Source organism: Annulohypoxylon maeteangense, assembly GCF_022496945.1.
Source record: "Annulohypoxylon maeteangense strain CBS 123835 unplaced genomic scaffold GGS22scaffold_17, whole genome shotgun sequence".
In the NCBI taxonomy this organism is placed as follows: domain Eukaryota; kingdom Fungi; phylum Ascomycota; class Sordariomycetes; order Xylariales; family Hypoxylaceae; genus Annulohypoxylon; species Annulohypoxylon maeteangense.
The window spans coordinates 599,292-618,094 of record NW_025953264.1 but is presented as its reverse complement, the minus strand read 5'-3'; the positions used below and the strand labels follow the sequence as shown (position 1 = coordinate 618,094).

Sequence of the window (18,803 nt, the reverse complement as noted above, 5' to 3'; positions counted from 1 at the left end):
TTAGGTCATGGATGGATGGATTCTTGTTACGGTCTCGGCGTCGTCTGCATTATTCGGCGCACTGGACAGGTGGTACGGCGATACCCCCATCACGAAGTCTTCGACCTCGTCTATTGGATTTGCTTAGCTGTGTGTTAGGAATTTGTTATGATAGTGTGCATTAGTTTAGGTATGGTTTGGTTAATGATACATCGCTTGGACGTCCAACTTGTTTTTTTACGACTGACGATCTTTAATGGTGATGATCCAAGGGGATTTGATGTGAATGCGTATGGTGGTTGGGTACCTATGCATAGGTAACTATTTATCTAACTATTTATCTAGATTGTAGTATATAGGTCACTCGCGATCAAAGTGGATCAAATAGTAATTCAGATGGAATATGGTGTGTGGACATCTTTATAGAGCCACGTCGCCGCCTGTAGAGGGGACATTGGGTATAAATCATGTAATGAGATGACTACCTGCTCGAATGCCCATCTACACTCTTTCTATCAGCAAACATCTTCTCACTTTTCCTCCTAGACGCATACGATTATCGTTCACCATGTCTCTTGAAGCAATTCAGACCTGCATATCATGGATTTGTAAGGCGTACGGGGCCGCTACAACCATCAACGACATCCTCAACCCGGTAGTTCCATTGACGCTAGCAGACATCAATAACCAACTGCAATCAACGCACGCGCATTATTTCCAGGGCGACCACATTTCGACGTTGACCTACTGTCAGCGGACGTTCTGTAATGTTATTCGACCCTCCATTAGACGGGCAGGGACGATAACCCAGGCATCATTATCCCAAGGTGGCACACTCCGTTCTACCTATGATGAACTGATAAAATGCATCAGAGACTTCAACGTTGCGCTAGAGAAGCTGCATTGGCTTCCTACCTCAAATGACCTTCATGTTGACATCAGGATCCGTTTGACCCGAATCTTCACGGAGGCGTATGCTCTTCTCATTCTCATGCAATGTACTTACTCCCACCTTCACAGCATAGAGGTGGGCTGTGCCTCTCTGGATGACCCCGATCTCTATCCTGATACCCTCGCGTCTTTTGGGTATGTCCAAGATGCGATCACTAGAATCTCTGAACAACGATCCACAACAGTCAGGAAGCGACTCGAAATGATCCAACATGTTAAGGTCGAAACATTCATTGGATTCGGACTTGGTAATACATATTATGTGGACAGATACAGGCCACTTGACGGGTCTATCACACAATCGACTCTCGTGCACACGGGCGGCTCGAGCGACGACCACGAATCGCATCCCGAAGCCGGGTGGAAGATACAGAGAGCAACCAACAACAACGACCCTAATGAGATTCGCCAACCCAGATACTCAATGTGGGGGCTGCAGATACGCAAATCGCAGACGTGCTACGCAATCGACGTGAGAGGAGGTGATAATGCCCTGAAATCGATCGCGATGTTCGATGAACTCAGAGTCAACCTACTCAAACGACTTAAATTACAGGGAGACAGTCCGGATTATAAGGTCTTCATACCAAAACGAACTGTACTATCATCCCAAGCAAGCCACGAGATATACAGCAACTCTAGAGAAAACGAGAGACTACGCGCCATTTGCGAGACCACGTTGACGCGCATCGAGTGGGTGAAGGTCGATGCCAAACTGGGGAATTCGAAAGCCCAGGAATATGAGCGAGGCCGAAGAGTGCGATACGAAACCTGTGCAACTTGGCAAGACAACGACTATTACGATTCACTCGCTATGGACTCTGTTTCCGGAACTGTGATTCGAAACTTAACCCTGAGAGTCGGCAATGAGACAATAGGTTTCCAGGATTTCGACAGTCATGTTGTAGAACATGAGACTGTATGTTACGCCTTAGCTTTAACTGTTGACTATGAGTTTTATTACGGGCGTTAATAGCTGACTTGTGTGATAGAAAGCAGATAAAGAAAACGTTTACCAGCGTGTGTTCTCTTTTAAGACGCGTGTATGGTTCCATCTCCACGCTTGGGGCGAGGATTGGGTTCCCGGAACACCGAAATATAAACCGAGGGTTAGGGAGATATCTTGGAAGATATATAGCAAGGAGGTGCGGTGTTGGAATGAGGTATTGTCCGGAGCCACCGAGGTTCAGGTCACAGAAGTAGGGAGGTCAGTTCGGCTTGAGGACATTACTAGACGCAAGCTTGAAACATGTCCTGCTATATGCAAGGAAATATTGTGTGATGAATACGGGTTGATCACCGAAACGGTTTATGGTCTTCGTTGAGGCGAGTCGTTTAGGGGCATACCAAGTACTAGCATTGGTCTGTAATGCTAGTATCCGATAGTTGAAAATGAACTAAGAGGTTCATAGGTATATCGCAGTCTGCAAATAGTATGGATGAATGAATTCAAGAAAATCCACATTGAAAAATCAGTATTGCCTACCGCGGCTATGGAAAGTGGAATTTCGTAGTAGGTAAAAATAAGTAAATTGCCCCCAACGCCGCCCAAGAAACCTTGCTCCTAGATGCAATTCCGTCAAATCCTGACCATACCCCGAAAAGCCCCAAACACCTAGAAAAAACAAACTACCTACGATATGATCATCATTCATCTGAGTTTCGCCCAGCTCTTGTCTGTGTGGCTTCGACAACACTTCTCTCGAGAGTTGGTGTATTCGTAGGCCTATCTTCCCTAACAGGCACAACTTCCCATCTTACCATAGCATCGTCCATACCTGGCCAGAGATCGGTGGGTAAATATTCTGCAACTTCGCTCCGGAACCTCTCCCTTTCCTTGCGATCTCCCTCGATGATCTTGTCAACGCTTTCCTTCGCTTTCTTCCATATACTCAACACCTTATCGTCCAACGACTTTCGTCTCTCAAGCTCAAGTATGAGCCCATCGTATGAATTCGAGTAGTTCTCGTAGAATATTCGCAACTGGTCCATTTCATCCAACCTGTCTTCTATCGCTTGTTGCTCGTCATTCCATCTTTCGCGGAATTCTGATTCGGCTGAGATATAGCTCTGGAGTCGGGATCCGATATCTTCTAATACCCCAAACGCCTCGACTGTTGAAATGTATGTCTTCTTAACCAGGTTTGTTTGCTCATCGACTATGGTGAAGTCCGCCTCCATAGACTGTAGGCGGATGTTGAGCTCCCGAATTACGTCCTCTACCTCTGAAGCGTCTTGGACGACAACTTGGAGCATCTGGATGCGATCTTCAGCCGAGATCGGGTCATAGCCTGGCATATGAGATTCTTGCTCCGCTATAACGCCGGATATCGACATATCCTCTCCTCCTTGGGAGTTCGTGACTTCGGCAGCTTTGATCCTAGCTAAGGCTGCCCCACCTTCTGTTGTTCTTACTGCAGTCACACATAAATCGAAATGTTTCGTCAAGGATGAGAGGAGTTCGGCCATGTTATGTGAGTGTTCGACCATAGAGGCTAGGTATCGGGGTACAATTTGCTCTGTAGAAGCAGACGGGGATGGGAGAGATAGCGAGGCCGGCATGGTCTTCTGGAGTAATCGCATATCGGTATCGAAACGTAATAGATCGCCGTCGAATGATTTCTGTGTATTCTGCAAATATAGAGTGCTTTAGCATAGACCACCATTTTGGAGTGGTAGTGCGAACCTGTAAGGACTGTATATTTTCCTTTAGGGCGTCCCTCATCGCATCGACTTGCGACTCATCCACGAAGTCTAACAAGCTCTTTTTCTCCTCACCCTTCGGCCTGAATGTACTATCTACTATCCGATCTCGCAAGACTTTCATAGTGTCTACAAGTCGGCCATTAGCGGCATCTAATGTCTTGATAATCTGCTTGAATTCCCGCTTTCCGTTGTCGTATGTTCGATTCATGCCTCGTCGTAGGCGTTGTAGAAGGCGTACTTGTTCGTTAATGCCCTGGTGAATGAACTGCGACTGCGCGGCGAGAATGACGGATTCTTCGTGAGCTTGCCGCGCCGAGTGGACGAGCTCGTTGGCGCGCCAGACGAGGCCCATGGAAGAAAGTGAGCGCTTGGCATCGAGAAGATACTGCACAAGGGTCTCGACGGGGACTGATTGCATAGAGCTAATGTCGACATGATGAGAGGCAGATCGCGATACGGATGTAGACGAGGCTGGTCTAGTTGGAGATGCCATGTTGAATGATATCGGTATTATAATTGAGATGCTAGATCCAAGATAAAAGATCGTAAGACAGCTCCAAGCTGGTGCTCGGACGAAATATCTACATTCTAACAATTCTAGGAAAGAGTTCAGTGTTAATCCTAGAACGTTGAAAAGGAAAAGATGATGAAGGGAGCTAGGGCCTAAGTTTCAGGCATAAAAAATCAATGGTTGTCTGTGCTAGGCGGGTACCTACGTAAAGCTACAGAGTGAGCCGGTGAACCATAATGCTGGAAATGGCAGCAACATCCTGGGAGCTCTGGATGAATAAATCACGGCTTAACGACCTAAAGTGCCGATTGGCTTGTCCCCACATCACTCGGGTTGGGGCGGGTCCACAACGCACTAAATACTGGGCACTGCACTGTCGACATTGAGTTATCGCAACCCGCCAAGCAGCTTCCAATGGAAAGCTTCGATAACAGCAGCCCCTAATTATGACCTGTGCAACATTTACATCTTCTTTCTCATCCACATCCGAGAATGCCGTACATTCTTCATCATTTATTCAATTAATTCTCTATTATATCTCTTTAAATATACTTCCTATCTTGTTATTACTATGAAATACTTATATTTATATTTAATATCTTTGTTTGGAATGTCGTATAGCTACCAATTTCTAACATTATAATTTGTTCCAATAATATCTCTCTACATATCGATCGTCATGACGAGGTCTTTACTAGCTCGTTGAATAGTAATGATAATAATATTTCAGCGAACAAATGGATCAATCGTCTACTAGAACAATCAGACGGAAACCAATCCCGTCAAAAACTCCACATCCACCAGTTAAGGATGTGGAGGATACTCACGATATCCTCGATGATCTCCTTGACGACTATCTAGAACCGCCCACTTCTCATCAGGACCATGTGCTACCCACCGGAACTAAAGAACTAACACTGACTTCAAACCCACCACCTCCCCCGAGGCAGCTTTCCATTCCCCTTGTAACTAGTCCTTCAGAAATTTCACTCAACTCAAACGTATCAACGCCAGAAACTCCCAATCCCAATCCCAACCCCGCCTCCAATCCTAATCCTAGTCAATCGAAATGGAAGACAGCTCTCGACGAAACCATTTACTTTGCCGGTGGGCTAATTTCACATCCATTTGAGTCAACTAAACACTACAGTATCCTTCGACACTCCGCCGGTGTGGTACTTTACCGAGGACCATCTACAAGTATCGCTGTTACTGTCTTTTCAGATGAGCCATTACCAGCAGATCGTTCGTTCTGGTTACAACGAAAGGGGTTCTCTGGAAATATGGGCATGGCTGCGAGTGCATTACTCCGCACCCAATGGAATTGGATTGACGTGACGCCATCGTTCGAAGCCAAACCTTCCGATGTCCTTCCATCAGATGAACGAGCTTGGCAAAGAGACATTAAGAAATTTCTGAAGAAAGCATCGTCTCATAGACACCTGTCTAAGCATATCGCTCGTGAGACGTGTGTTGTTCGAATTCCGGCCTCGGCGGAAGATGGTTATCTGCGTATTGTTATGTGTATGGGTGAAGGTGCGAAGAAGACCCTTTGTCCTTCACCTATTTTCCGCGTAGCAAGTACGTCATCCGATGTTAGTGTCCTACGCGGTGCAAGTTTGACAACTATACCCCTCGAGATTGGATTAAAGGTAGCCTCTGTAGTAGGCACAAGCACTGTAGACAAGTTTGTTTCGCCTGCACGAGATGCTATCCAGAGTCGGCTACAGCAGTACGCTCCCGGGTTTGTTGCACAGGAAGCTGGAACCGTGGCATATGAAACTCTGGAAGAAAAATATGACGAAAATAATCAGGCTACATATGAATCTGTTCAGACAGAAGGGGTAATAGAGGCGCCGCCTCAGATTGTGGGTGCCGACAGTGGACCCGAGAAACCATACCCATTTAGGTTTGCTGGTAGAGTCATTGAAGGAGCTCATCGAAGCAGAACGGAAACTGGCATACCCACTGCCAATTTATCTGGCGTTCCGAATGACCTTCTCTTACGTCTTAATGGTGTTTATATCGGCTGGGCTCAAGTTCAACCTACCAAAGGAATCGAGGGTGTTTTATACAATTGGCACGAAGCAATCATCACTATCGGACCTTCACCATACGCGCCGCCTCGCGTTGTTGCTAAGAATGTAGCTGCTGTGCATATAATCCACGACTTTGGCGATGCATCGTTCTTTAACACGGAACTTAAAGTTGTCGTTATGGCTTATCTAAGACCTATTTCGAAGCATGGAAGTATCCAGACGCCTGCTGCAACTACCGCCTCTATTACGCGGGATATAAGCACTACCATTGCGAGTCTGGACCGCGAGAACTGGCAATGCGAGATGACCTTACGAAGGGTAAAGACGGAACAGAGCACGAGGTCTGTGGGTGAGAGATACGTTGATGTAAGGTCCCAGGTGCAGAGGCGGGTTGACAGTGTGCCCCTACACTTAGCTGGAGTCCGCACCGCTAGCGCTGAGGTCAAAGACCAAGCCTATGGTAGAGGCGGGCTATACATACGCAGATGAGCGATACGGAAGTGTATGCGATCCTTCCTTGTCTGATGAAAAAGGTGCTACGCCAGTTTCCGTGGAGTTTGGTTTCTCATCGTTCTAATAATTCGGGCGGAGCCTTTAATCGCTAATAACAAGTTCAATTTTGGGTTTTCCTAACCTACCTGCTTCTCTTCATTCATGGTGGTACTATTCTGTGTCTTCGGATATTTGGTTATGTCGTTTGATCTCGGACTATCTAGATGTTGGCAAAGGAAGTGCTATTTTTGCATTGTTTGCGAATTTTCCGACCGGATCACATTTTTCTAAATGACTATAACGGCTGCGTGGATTTGGCCACTTGCTTTCTTCAGCGATCTTGGTGGCTGTATGTTTAACTTGGAGGTTGGGACTGCATCTTCCCGAGACAATGTCATCTGCAGCCACCCATCCGCAATCACGGCAATCCTTCCGTACCTATCTTGTGAAATTCGGCATTATAAGTGTAACCTACCACAAAGACATCTCACTTGTTCCCCTGCCGTGTAACTATTCGACGATAGTAGCTAACGGCTATTAGCTCATACCGTAACAATCGTGACCCGATTGGGACTTTATGGCGTATTTTCAGCTGCACTAGGGAACCTTTCCGATATCCAATACTTACCCAAAATATCTTCATCTTCGAGACGTACAGTACAGGTCTTAACCACTGAGAGAATCGTGAAATTATCGAATCGAATAGAAGATGACGAATTCGGTATCCCGTTTAGTGCGATGATTCACTAATATTCGATACTTTCCGGTGGCTAAATGCTACAGAAAAATTCATTTGATTGGTAAGTTAACCCCACTTTTGCTTAGTAGGCATTTGAAATGCATGTATACCCCTGTACCTTTTTTCACATGAAATCTGATAAGAAGTCGAGTCTCCTTCATCGGCCATTTCATATTCTGGGCTTCACCCGTTTATTGAACCTCATTCAACCCTTCGAAGGCGAAAGGCGAGGAAATGGCCGCCCCATCAAGCCTCCAGGCCGACGACCAACGGAGGGATAAGTCTTCAAAAGCCATTGGTGGAGATGCCGTTTCCGAGCGCATCCTTACTGGAGATGAGGAGGCAGACATCTTGAGCATTGATGAAAATGTCGCAGGAGCTCCAGAAGAGCGCCTCGCATTAGAGCGACGCCTTAGACTCAAGGTTGACTTGCGACTATGTACTATCGCCGGTATATTATGCTCGCTAAATCTTCTCGACTCTGGAGTTATCAGCTCTGCGTCGGTGACATCAATGCCCTCCGACCTGCAGCTCACAGGCAACCGATTCAGTGTTAGCATTTTTATCTTCACCATATCGAGCATCGCCTTTCAACTACCATCAACTCTTGCCGTGCGCACCTTTGGTCCTCGTTTATGGTTCTCCACGACCACCTTCTGTTTCGGCCTCATAACGATGTGTACTGCTTTCATTCAGACATGGCAGCAGATGATCGCGCTACGTGTGCTTCTCGGTATAGCGATGAGCGGTATTTACCCGGGGTTGACCTACCTGATCTCCACGTGGTACCCGAGAAAGGAACAACAAACGCGCTTTGCTTTCTTGCAGACTGGCGAGGTAGTAATTCTTGCTACGGGCGGTATCGTCAATTATGGCCTCAATCAATTAAACGGGAAGGGCGGCATTGCTGGCTGGCGGTACATGTTCCTAGTGCAGGGGCTGATCGCGATGGTTCTCGGACTCGTAACTTACTTCTGGATCGTTGACTTTCCCGAGGAAGCGCACCGTTCTTTCTGGTTCCTAACGCCCAAGGAGCAGGATCTCGCCGTGTCCCGCATCAACGCCGATCGCAAGGACGTCAAACCAGACCCATTCTCCTGGGGTGAAGTTTTCGTCCACGCTCGAGATCCCAAGGTCTACGGCTTCGCCTGCATGTTCTTCCTGCTAAACCTCGTGTCCACGGCGCTATCTTACTTCCTCCCCATCATCCTACAAAGCGGCATGGGCTTCGACGAGAACCAATCCATCCTCCTATCCGCGCCGCCGTACTATTACGCCGTCATCCCGGTCCTCCTGTCCTCCATCATCGGCGACAAGTACAGGCTCCGTGGACCTGTCATAGTGTTCAACTGCGTCACGCTCATTGTGGGCTTCTGCATGCTCGGCTTCGCCGAACAGGTGGCCGTGCGCTACGTCGGCACATACCTCGCGACTGGCGCTTATGTCAGCAATTGGGCGGCCCTAAGCGCCTACCAATCCAATAACATCACCGGCCAGTGGAAACGCGCGTTCACTGCCGCTGCCGTGACTGCGATGAACGGCGCTGGAGGCATCGCAGGTAGCTTCATCGTTAGGTCTGTCGAGGCGCCTCATTACTTGACTGCTGTCTGGGTGTCCATAGGCTCGCATATCCTGATCATCGCTATCGTCGCCGTCTTCTCTGTCTACTTCTTCTTCTCGAATAAACTGGCCGCGCAGGGGAAGATCATTATTGAGGGTGTCGAGGGCTTTAGGTATACGTATTGAGTACCTAAGCAGCGAGCGAGTACTTGGTTAGGTTTGGAAAACGTGCGGAGTGTCTGTGGGGTTTAAAGTCGTGGTTCTGACACTTGGTTGATAATAAGTTGCTGCGCTAAGACTGCTCTTGGACCTGGCTATTGCGGATAGACGCGACATGGGTAACGCTTATGATGACATGCTTTACGATTCATGGTAGACGTTGTCGGTATGAGGGTTTGGAAAGAACTTTGAATAAATATTGGGAAGCTGATGCTCTTTCGTCTGACCCCTTTGTTACCCACTTTTATCTCTACGAGTAATGGTCGTTTGTGTAACTACGACAGTCGGGAAGTTTATTAACTCTTAGACCATATACCTTTGTTTATTCAATCATTCACGATGCGGTCTGTTTCTTGGAGTTCCCGATGATCCACAGGGGATCCAAGATGTTGGTGAGGTGACTAAGTAGCTTGATTGATGCTACCTTCGCAGTTACTTTTCGACGAAGAAATATCACCACCCCATAAACCGAATACCAGGCCTGTCAGTAGGCAATGCCACTATAGTACAATTCCGAAGCAGTGAAGTAAAAAAACATGTCAGGTCCGTGTATCCAGGCCTGCCGGGACTCGACTAGGTTGGTACGTCATGAATGCTGCGTAATTAAAACAATTCCATCCTAATCTTGACTTCGTTAATTCCCATCTCCATCGGTACTTCGTAAGCCTTCATTTTAAAGCGGCGAGAGCGGCTTATTAAAACGCAGGTGTGGCTGGACGTGTCTCCGGGGGCGATGGGATCTTGCTCACGCACTCGCTACAGCAACGGGAGTCAGTAATTGCTTATTTAGGAGGGGATTGGCTCATTTCTCGGGAGTGATTAAATCTAAGAAAGGAGGAGAAAAGGTCTAGATATTACATACTCGCACTTTCCAGGCTTGTTGCCCATGAACACGTCTTCCCAGGTTGTTCGCTTGCAGGGAATCTTGGCCTTCGGGTTCTTCTTGGATTCATCACAGATATATCTGCCACCAGAGGCGCAGTGGCCGCAGCTCTCGTAGTAGTAGACCTTGTGATAACACATCTTCTACAAAGGGGGTTTGTTAGTCGGATCTGGGTCATTGGATGTGCGTGGATAGATGGATTTGAACGTGATAAAGGTGTTTGAGTAGTAATTATTGGGGAGACTCACGTTTCTTTGATAATTGGGTGTGTAAACTAGGTGGTGTGAGGTAGGTGAACTTGAGGACTTTGTTTGTGAATTTGTTGATTTTGATCGATCAGGGTGAACTTTTTTTAGGATGGTAGGTAGATGTTTGAAGAAGCTTTTTCCCTGGCCTAGGACCGTGGTATTTGACAGAGACTAGACCTAACTCTAGAATGTAGCAGAAAGATAAATAATGTGCTGACATCTGAGTTCGCCAGCTAGCCCTAGCTGTCGTATTATAACGGCATCTAAAATCTTACTCTTGTCGTAAAGGATACGTTAGGGGTCAATGTAAATGCTTCTTGAAGTATTTCTATATCGGTTAGACATCACGAGGATTCAAGGATCCATAGCTGACTGACTGACTTTGATATGGTTATAGAATCGGGATACGCCATCATTAGCCCTTACACGATTCTCCCCCTAAACATCACGCCACAAAGCTAAATCAACGTCAAGAAAAAGCCACCACAGATATAACTTCGAGAATAGAAAGTGGTCATATATGGCAAAAACGAATGCGTAGGTCGCTTTGATGGGAAAGTGGGTGATTAAGCTTAATGTGCCGTACTAATTATCGATGAATCATTTCAACACTTGAAAACCTGAAACATACAATGATTTCACGACGATATATATAAATCTCATTGAAACTCATCTAAACGCTGGGTATCTTCTAAGTAGGTACTTACCTTTTTACTTCACCTTTAGATCGTGTCTTTGGAATCGCTTGATAATCCAGAATCTGTAAACTTTACACTTAATATCGCCCCCCTTTTCATGTAATTGAAAAATAATGACAAAAAACGCCGGCCCCTTTTTTTCGCTTTTCACTTTTTTCCCGTTTTTTCTTTTACCTTTTTACTTTTTTTTTCTTTTTTCTTTTTTTTTCCACCGTTTTTTTTCTTTTTTTGTAGTTTGGGGGAGGGTGATGGAAGTCATTCTTAAATGACTTCAGGACTCACCCCTGCCGATGATTACGGCTACCATAACTTGTCACGCGCCTAGCTTCGAAACCAGGACGTACTTCGGGCTTCGGGGGGTGCCCTGACTTGGAGTCCTTAGATGGAGTCCTTTTCACACTGTCCTTTAAGGAAGATACCCTCTGCAATCCGTTCTTCACGGCACTCGTCAACTTATCGAGGCCACTCTTCTTCGACTTATTCAACTCCGCCTGTTCTGGAACGAGTAATTTACCATCATCTCCTACTATATCCGACAATCGATCCGCAGTGTTGCGACTAAGGCCGGTTTGAGGCCGTCTTATGGGCTCTTCTGGAACCTTTCTGGTAGGACCAGAAATACGTCGCCAAGTACCATACTTGGTTCCGGGAGGACTGACCCAGATGCTACCGTCCTTATGCTTGCCGAAATACTCATTCGTATCGGCATCGTATCCATCGAGGGATATACCATCGGGTAAACGATCATCGTCATAGCGTGCCATTTCGATTGATTTGTGATTAGAATGTGAGAAATTGAAGTGATAGCGGGTTGGCTATTGGTGAGTTTGTGAATGTAAGGAGACTTAGATGAATCTAAGCCTTCGATGCCTTCTAAAATTTTCTCTCCATAAGCCGCCTGCCCGTCGCCTTAAATAATGAAAATGTTTGAAGAAACAATTAGCATGAGCAAGCACAAGTATATCGTCTCTGAACATGGCTTCGCTACACCAGGGGAATTGTCACTATACATCATGCGTGTCTAATCACGCGTGACCTGTTTCGTGACAGGACAGTAGTCGAGGCAGTACTTTGAAATCGGGTACATGTTTACTCAGATAATTGTGAATCATATTTTTGAGTAGGCTCGATAATGTAACTAAGGTGAATTGTATGATAATACGTAGGGTGGAGTCAGAGTGGAGGGGGCGGGGTGGTTGTGTGTGGGGGGTGGCATGATGCCTTCATAGCTACCTAGACGAGCTACTAACGAAATGTTGAAAAATTGGGAGACAGTGTGATAGTTTTATTGCCAGCAACTACCTATATGGGCGCCGAAGATATGATAATTAACAGCATATCGAGGGTTACTGTAATTGTTTAAAGCAAATAGAAAGAATTGGTAGTTCAATTCCTGGAAAATGACAGAGTGAGGGATGGAATAGGGGGAATAAGGGGTAAGGGGAAAGGAGAGAGGAGAAAGAGGGGAAGAAAAGGGGTGTTGTAGGTTACATGTTACTTATGTATCCAATTTCAGTGGCCTAAGAAGTTAATCATATATAACACCTAAAGACTAAGATGAGTGGCATAGCCAGTATTGATATGTGTACTTCGGTTGGTTATGAATATATGTAGATAACAAATATAAATGCGCTCAATAACTATAATTAAATATATCGCGTCAATACCTTGTTACTATTATGTATATTAGCATTGTTACCTTGCATAATTCTTTCTTCATACTCTTTTATCTTCATAATCAATCACCATTATTCCCTATGGAGATATAATAATAATGTTTTTGCAATATTCTTGTTCGTGAGATTGAAGCCTTTGTGAAGAATTCTGGAAAAATCACGATTGTTCATGTCTCTTTATTACCGCCACGCAAATTGAAAATCAATTTTTGGTAATGGGGGGGTTAAAAATACATAAACGTATCGAAAATTGGATTATTTCGCATAAAATATTGGATGATATGAAGCTAACGTGAGATTATTTATTATTTACCTACGTCGTAGGCATTTGACGAGAAATGGGGGTGACAGTGTTGTGTTGCGAAGAAAATCGGGGCCTACCCGCTGCCAGTGATAGTGCACTATAACCGAGGGATTACATAGGTCTTGGATGCTATGACTGAAACCTGGTTTTCGTACGTTGGGGGTACAATAATTTATGTCTTGGTACGTGAGTTCTAGACTTCGATGCAGTACTGACTGACTTGCACGATGATCATCCTCTCATCGGATATTGTAGATGCGAACTTATCTTGTTCAAACAAAGCTTCCGCGGCTATTTATCTAGATAGATGGGATCACCCCGGATCACCCCGCATCGTCTAAGATTAGCGGTAAGATTAGTGGTGGACCAGTAACTTGTTAGGGCGTAACTACCATGTGTTTCCCCGCAATCTAAACCTTTAGTGGTTTACCCCGACTTCGTAGCCAAGTCTGCCGGTCCTCGAAAAATATATCCCCGTCCAGGGCAGTTAGGGGAAGTTCTAGGTGGGTCTAGACGACGCCACCATTACAAGTATATACCAGAAAACATCAACTTCGGATCCCAGCTTTCTCGGGTCGTCTTTTGGGGAATAGCCAATTACATGGATCCTTTTTAAGACAGCTTGTTGCCGGAAGTAGCTAGGAAACCCGATCACCACCTGGGCTGACGCTTGCCACGATGTTTGCCCTCATGTCAGGTGCCATGATGGTATCCTAGACTAATTCTTGGCTTGATATAAACGGCTACTCGACGAAATATCTCGGGCATGACGGTACTCGGGAAGCGGAGGTATGCAACGTTAGACAAAGAAGGTGCTGATCACTTGGTTACTCCCCCTGCAGACCATCAAGATTAGCTCTTTGTCAATTGAAGGGATATGCAGACAAAGGCCATTTATCTTGGACTGAATAAGCATGCTCTTCAAACTTACCTCGATTGGCGGGGAAGAGCTAGCTTTCCGCGTCAGCTAGTAGGGATGAGAATAAATCGAGTTACTCATCGCTTAAAGCTAAAATAAGTACTTACATGCCTACCTAGTCGACTCCTTGAAAGCCGCCGCCGAACGATATGTTGGTACTCCGCCCTTGAGATCATCCCAAAGGACTCCCGCCAATCAATCCCGGCTCACCCGTCGGTCTCTATCCTCCCCACGCGTATTCCTTGTACGCAAAGTCACACCCCGACCATCCACTCGTAGATATAAAAGAACCTTGCTACCCATCCACCCATTCTTTCATATCACCGACAATCAGCAAATCTCAACCATGGATTCCGACCAAGAAAAGGCAACGCTCGACGTCGAGGAGGTAGAGCGCAAGAAGACACCTTCTACGGACACTGCCGAGGAGGAATTTAGCGAGGAGGAAGGCAAGAGGATCATATGGCGCGTCGACCGCCGTTTGGTCACATTGACCGGTCTCTTGTATTGCATCAGTTTGATGGATCGGACGAACTTGGCTGCCGGTGCTGTTTCTGGCATGCTCGAGGACTTGGACCTCGTCGGCACGCGCTACGTAGGACTCATTGACCGTGACTTTACAATGGGTCGCTTACTAACCCCCAAGAATTAGTCAATTGTCACACTTGTCTTCTTCATCACCTATATTTTATTTCAGCCGCCCTCCACTGTCCTCACTCGTGAGATTGGCCCACGAATCTACCTGCCGTCGATTATCTTGGCCTGGGGTGCTGTTATGATCGGTTTCGGGTTCAGTCCGTCATACCAAGTTCTCCTCGCCCTGAGAATCATCCTCGGTGTCTTTGAGGCGGGTTATTTCCCAGGCTGTGTGTACTTGTTGTATGTGTAACTTTGAAGACCCTCTAAAGCGCCGTGCTGATATTAATCCATCTTAGGTCCACGTGGTACACACGATGTAAGAATTGACCCTGCTCCCCAGCATGACTAAGCACACAATTGTGTATGACTAACAAACTCAGATGAGGTTGGCAGAAGATATTCTGTTTTTTACCTTCTTGGCTGTGTGGCCTCTGCTTGCTCGTAGGTAATATCTTTGACTTATAGGAAAACCTGTTGACTTAAAGTGTTCTAGTGGTATCCTTGCATTCGGGTTGATACAGATGAATGGCGTTGCCGGTCTCCCTGGTTGGAGATGGATCTTCATCATAGAAGGTAAACCAGCATGAATGCTATCGCTAATAGGCATGTTATATGTGCTAATCAAGAATTCAAACAGGTGTGCTTACATGCCTGCTTTCCTTTATAGGCTATTGGCTTCTAGTCGACTTCCCTGATTCAAAGCGCAAGTCGTGGCGTTTCTTGAATGAACGCGAACGCGCATGGATTATCAGGAGAGTCAAGGCCGACCGTGGAGATACCGAGGTTCCCAAGTTTAAGATAAGCCTTTTCTTAGGAGGCGGTTTAGATTTGCGAGTTTGGTGAGTTTTCTAAAGGAGAACCCGACTTAAAGAGTCATTGATGATTCCCGGAACTGATCCTTTTTCAGGGGGTACGGACTGATTGCATACTGTACCAACACCATGACCTATTCACTCGCCTACTTTTTACCACTTATTCTTCACACCAATTTGGGTTTCAGCGTTGGTGCGTCGCAATGTCTGATTGCACCCCCATACGCATTTGCCGGAATCTGGATGTATGGCATGGGTTGGATTGGAGATCGCTACCGTATCCGCGGTCCCATCGTGGTCGCTAATATGATTCTCGCTCTTATTGGCCTGCCTATTCTTGGGTGGCATCCTAATGATGGAATCCGGTATTTTGGAGCCTTCCTTGTAACAGCGGGCGCAAATTCAAACATCCCGGGATCGCTGTCATACCAGGCCAATAACATTCGCGGGCAATGGAAGCGTGCCTTCTCTAGTGCTTTGTGGGTTGGGTTTGCCAGTATGGGTGGCATTACCGGTAGCTTAGTCTTTAGGTGAATGGCTTCTCTATCCTCCCCATCTCGAAGCTTGTTCGCACTAACATGGTATCAGGTCTCAAGATGCTGCGACCGGGTATAAGCCTGGGCTCTGGGCTTGTATCGCATGTTGTCTATTCGGCATACTTCTTGTGGGAATCTTGGATTTGTCGTTCTACTTCGATAATAAGAAAGCGGATAGAGGAGAAAAAGAGTTAGAAATAACAGAGGTAAGATGATACAAGCTATCCCTCTCAATCAGAACAGGTACTAACATATAACATAGGAGGATTATCAGCCAGGTTTTCGCTATACATATTAGGAAGATATGATTTCTTACCTGGGCGTCTAATTGAGCCAGTAGTCTTCGCTACTCCAAGATATTTCCGTACCGCAAGTAACTATGGGAAGCCCTAATGGGCTGTTAAGCGTATACATTTCATCATGCATCACTGAGAGCTTTATTACTCAAAGCATAGGTACATCCCAGGTAGTACCGAAGTCAAAGTGTGATTACTGGCCTGCCGGTAATAAAACATGAATTAAAAGTGTAATGTTTAATTTAAAAGTGTTGCTAGCTGAGCTAATGGCACTTTCAATATTCGGGTTATGCTAGATGACCCCCGGCTCAGGGGCTGTGGCCCACGTGCAGGTACCTCGTTGGAGTGAAGGAATTGAAAGAAATGACATGGATTCCCGTGGTTTGGTTGAACATTCATCACGTACCGGCATCTGGATTCATTGTTGGTTTAGTCAGAAATCACATGCATTAAACCTCCCTGCCGTAAGGGAGGGCGACATGCGGTAGGACTTCGGGGTCAGGTGCGGAATAATTGAATTATTTCAAAACGTCATGATCACGACAAGAAAGCTTGTGAATTGATTCTGGTTGGTTCTTGCCACTTTCGCGATCATAGATGTCAGTATCTTGCATAAATTCCCGAAGAGCTTTCACACGTCAGTGATCCCCCTGTGTTAGGAACTCGCCGACGGCCTTAAGGATCCCCTCTCGCAATCCTTCACCTTCTAGATGGCACATGTGACCACCGTTTGGGAACGTAATCCAGCGAACTCGCGGGATGAGCTCGAAAAATGGAACTTGGGTGATGTTATGCGAGGTGTCGTATTCGCCATTGTAGATGAATGTCGGAGCAGTGATGTCAGGGAGACGGGAGATGACGGTCCATTCGTTCAGCGAACCGTCTGCTGTGAGAGGCGAAGGGCCGTTCCTAGACGACTTAGAAGTGCAATCAAGACAGACGCGTTTAACAAGCATAAGTAGATACTGGTGCTCAGGAGATACTGGGAAAGAGGTTGAGAAGGCAAAGCAAAATAAGGATTGCCTAATTTCTTTGATCTGAACCTCCGCCTTCCTATGAAGCCATTGGCATTTACTCAACCTACATGCTAATTGCCTCTCGTAGGTAAATTCACACCACAGAAGGTTCTAAGAAAACAGAGAAGTGCAACATACATTGTGCGATACACGGTAGTATCCTCCATCAGATGCTTTAAAGCCGGTAGTAGCTCCGTTGGTGGAAATGGATCGGCACGGCACACGTGCTTCTTATTGTAGAAGCCCAAGGCCTGTTTGTACGCGGGGCTATCGTATTCACCCTTCTGCTCAGCATCGTTGAGCGCCTGCTGCATGGCCGGGGGCATTTGATCTCTCCACAGGCGAACGGCTTGGATACCGAGCTCCTTGCTTGCCACTGCGCTGGCGAGGACGAGTCTTCGAAGACCTTGAGGCTGTCGGGCGGCGAAAGCCGCGGCAAGCATGCCTCCCCAGCTCTGGCCGAGAAGATGAAAGCCGGGGCCGCGACGCAGCTCGAGGTGGTCTAATAGGTTGTCCAACTCATCCTGGAACAATTTCTCCTGCCAGAAAGACTGATCTCCGCTCTTTTGCGGGAGGCGTGTAGAAGAGGCACAGCCTATCTGGTCGTAGAACACAACCGGCAGGCCGTATTCCCGCCAGAGGCCTGCAAAAGTGAGGAGGTATTCATGGCCGGAGCCGGGCCCTCCGTGTGCTATAACAACGGGAGGTTTGCCACTGGAAAGGTCACCGATTATCTTGTAGTAGGTGAAGCAGGATCCGTCAATTGACGGGACTTTGAAAGGTGCCTTGCCTTCCTTGAGTTGAATTCCAGCCATGATTTAGCGGTGGGGATGTCCGGAAAGAAGATGAGGAGGGGAAAGAATCATAAGGAATGTAGACACAAAAAATAAAAAGAAATAGCGAACGTCATATTATATATTTCCTGTCTGTTTTAGCATAGGTAATCAATGAAAATAACACTCATTTGGGATGAAGTTGTGTAACGTTCATGACGGAACAAACCCACATTGGAAGCCGCCGTTACGTAGATACTAGGTGGTCTTGCCGAAACAGAGACCCGGGACGTCCGGGTTATGAACAAATTAAGCCACGAACAGAAGTAACGATCGAGGAAGAGTGACTTTGTACACCTATCCGCAGGAAACACGGTGTACACACCTCTCCCACGGCCTCGTATGAGCCGAACTCCGATCCCATCAGATACCTACCTCTCAGGTGGGATCTGGTATAGAAGAGAAAGGCTCGCCTCTCCAGATTCAACAGACGCACATGTCAAGCGCAGCCTATTCATCCTTATAACCACTCTATACCTAGGATTTAGCTCTCGACGAGGCCTACGAAGTAAGGGCTGCCAAACTTGTAGTGCTAGCGATGACGATGTGCCTCAAACAGAGCAGATGAAGCACCATCTACACGCAATGTACTAATGAAATGTATTCTGAGAGCATTGGGGGGGGGGGGGGGGGGGGAAGGTCGACGACACCCCATGGATTATATTAGAAAATTAGCGAAAATTTTACCCCCCCCGCAACGGGAAAACCCAAGACGCGGAAGGATTGGAAAAGCGGTTGGAATAATTC

At 46.5% G+C, this 18,803-nt stretch overlaps 7 protein-coding genes across 7 annotated transcripts; 4 read left to right on the top strand and 3 right to left on the bottom strand.

Annotated features, from left to right (window-relative positions):
• The first annotated feature begins 490 nt into the window (after positions 1-490).
• GGS22DRAFT_171324 (uncharacterized protein) lies at positions 491-2,373 on the top strand. Its single transcript, XM_047962580.1, has 2 exons — positions 491-1,849; positions 1,923-2,373. The coding sequence occupies exons 1-2, from the start codon at positions 548-550 to the stop codon at positions 2,253-2,255; spliced, it is 1,635 nt and encodes a 544-aa protein (XP_047815842.1). The 5' UTR covers positions 491-547; the 3' UTR covers positions 2,256-2,373.
• GGS22DRAFT_171321 (autophagy-related protein 17) lies at positions 2,374-4,363 on the bottom strand. Its single transcript, XM_047962579.1, has 2 exons — positions 3,617-4,363; positions 2,374-3,561 (listed from the first exon to the last, which is right to left on the bottom strand). The coding sequence occupies exons 1-2, from the start codon at positions 4,127-4,129 to the stop codon at positions 2,578-2,580; spliced, it is 1,497 nt and encodes a 498-aa protein (XP_047815841.1). The 5' UTR covers positions 4,130-4,363; the 3' UTR covers positions 2,374-2,577.
• Positions 4,364-4,629: 266 nt separating this feature from the next.
• Positions 4,630-7,083, top strand: GGS22DRAFT_53492 (uncharacterized protein). The gene has a single exon (XM_047967357.1). The coding sequence runs from the start codon at positions 4,885-4,887 to the stop codon at positions 6,673-6,675; it is 1,791 nt and encodes a 596-aa protein (XP_047815840.1). The 5' UTR covers positions 4,630-4,884; the 3' UTR covers positions 6,676-7,083.
• Positions 7,084-7,350: 267 nt separating this feature from the next.
• Positions 7,351-9,760, top strand: GGS22DRAFT_171318 (putative MFS transporter). The gene has a single exon (XM_047962578.1). It carries the CDS (start codon positions 7,652-7,654, stop codon positions 9,161-9,163), a length of 1,512 nt encoding a protein of 503 aa, XP_047815839.1. The 5' UTR covers positions 7,351-7,651; the 3' UTR covers positions 9,164-9,760.
• A 131-nt stretch (positions 9,761-9,891) lies between these two features.
• GGS22DRAFT_191733 (uncharacterized protein) lies at positions 9,892-11,789 on the bottom strand (the record flags this gene model as incomplete). The annotated part of the gene is made up of 3 exons (XM_047965162.1): positions 9,892-9,952; positions 10,059-10,222; positions 11,370-11,789. The coding sequence occupies 3 exons, from the start codon at positions 11,787-11,789 to the stop codon at positions 9,892-9,894; spliced, it is 645 nt and encodes a 214-aa protein (XP_047815838.1).
• A 2,170-nt stretch (positions 11,790-13,959) lies between these two features.
• GGS22DRAFT_53438 (major facilitator superfamily MFS-1) lies at positions 13,960-16,356 on the top strand. Its single transcript, XM_047967356.1, has 9 exons — positions 13,960-14,519; positions 14,577-14,803; positions 14,860-14,879; positions 14,944-15,004; positions 15,057-15,136; positions 15,201-15,402; positions 15,471-15,905; positions 15,964-16,117; positions 16,174-16,356. Exons 1-9 carry the CDS (start codon positions 14,271-14,273, stop codon positions 16,207-16,209), a joined length of 1,464 nt encoding a protein of 487 aa, XP_047815837.1. The 5' UTR covers positions 13,960-14,270; the 3' UTR covers positions 16,210-16,356.
• Positions 16,357-16,845: 489 nt separating this feature from the next.
• Positions 16,846-18,038, bottom strand: GGS22DRAFT_191731 (proline-specific peptidase; the record flags this gene model as incomplete). The annotated part of the gene is made up of 2 exons (XM_047965161.1): positions 16,846-17,260; positions 17,362-18,038. 2 exons carry the CDS (start codon positions 18,036-18,038, stop codon positions 16,846-16,848), a joined length of 1,092 nt encoding a protein of 363 aa, XP_047815836.1.
• Positions 18,039-18,803: the final 765 nt, after the last annotated feature.

Excerpts from the sequence above, each read along its gene's own strand:
- GGS22DRAFT_171324 (XM_047962580.1), top strand. The coding sequence starts at position 548 with ATGTCTCTTGAAGCAATTCAGACCTGCATATCATGGATTTGTAAGGCG. Across the intron at positions 1,850-1,922 it reads ATGTTGTAGAACATGAGACT|AAAGCAGATAAAGAAAACGT; the intron begins GTATGTTACGCC and ends CTTGTGTGATAG.
- GGS22DRAFT_171321 (XM_047962579.1), bottom strand. The coding sequence starts at position 4,129 with ATGGCATCTCCAACTAGACCAGCCTCGTCTACATCCGTATCGCGATCT. Across the intron at positions 3,562-3,616 it reads AAAATATACAGTCCTTACAG|AATACACAGAAATCATTCGA; the intron begins GTTCGCACTACC and ends CTATATTTGCAG.
- GGS22DRAFT_53492 (XM_047967357.1), top strand. The coding sequence starts at position 4,885 with ATGGATCAATCGTCTACTAGAACAATCAGACGGAAACCAATCCCGTCA.
- GGS22DRAFT_171318 (XM_047962578.1), top strand. The coding sequence starts at position 7,652 with ATGGCCGCCCCATCAAGCCTCCAGGCCGACGACCAACGGAGGGATAAG.
- GGS22DRAFT_53438 (XM_047967356.1), top strand. The coding sequence starts at position 14,271 with ATGGATTCCGACCAAGAAAAGGCAACGCTCGACGTCGAGGAGGTAGAG. Across the intron at positions 14,804-14,859 it reads CCAGGCTGTGTGTACTTGTT|GTCCACGTGGTACACACGAT; the intron begins GTATGTGTAACT and ends AATCCATCTTAG. Across the intron at positions 15,403-15,470 it reads GGTTTAGATTTGCGAGTTTG|GGGGTACGGACTGATTGCAT; the intron begins GTGAGTTTTCTA and ends ATCCTTTTTCAG.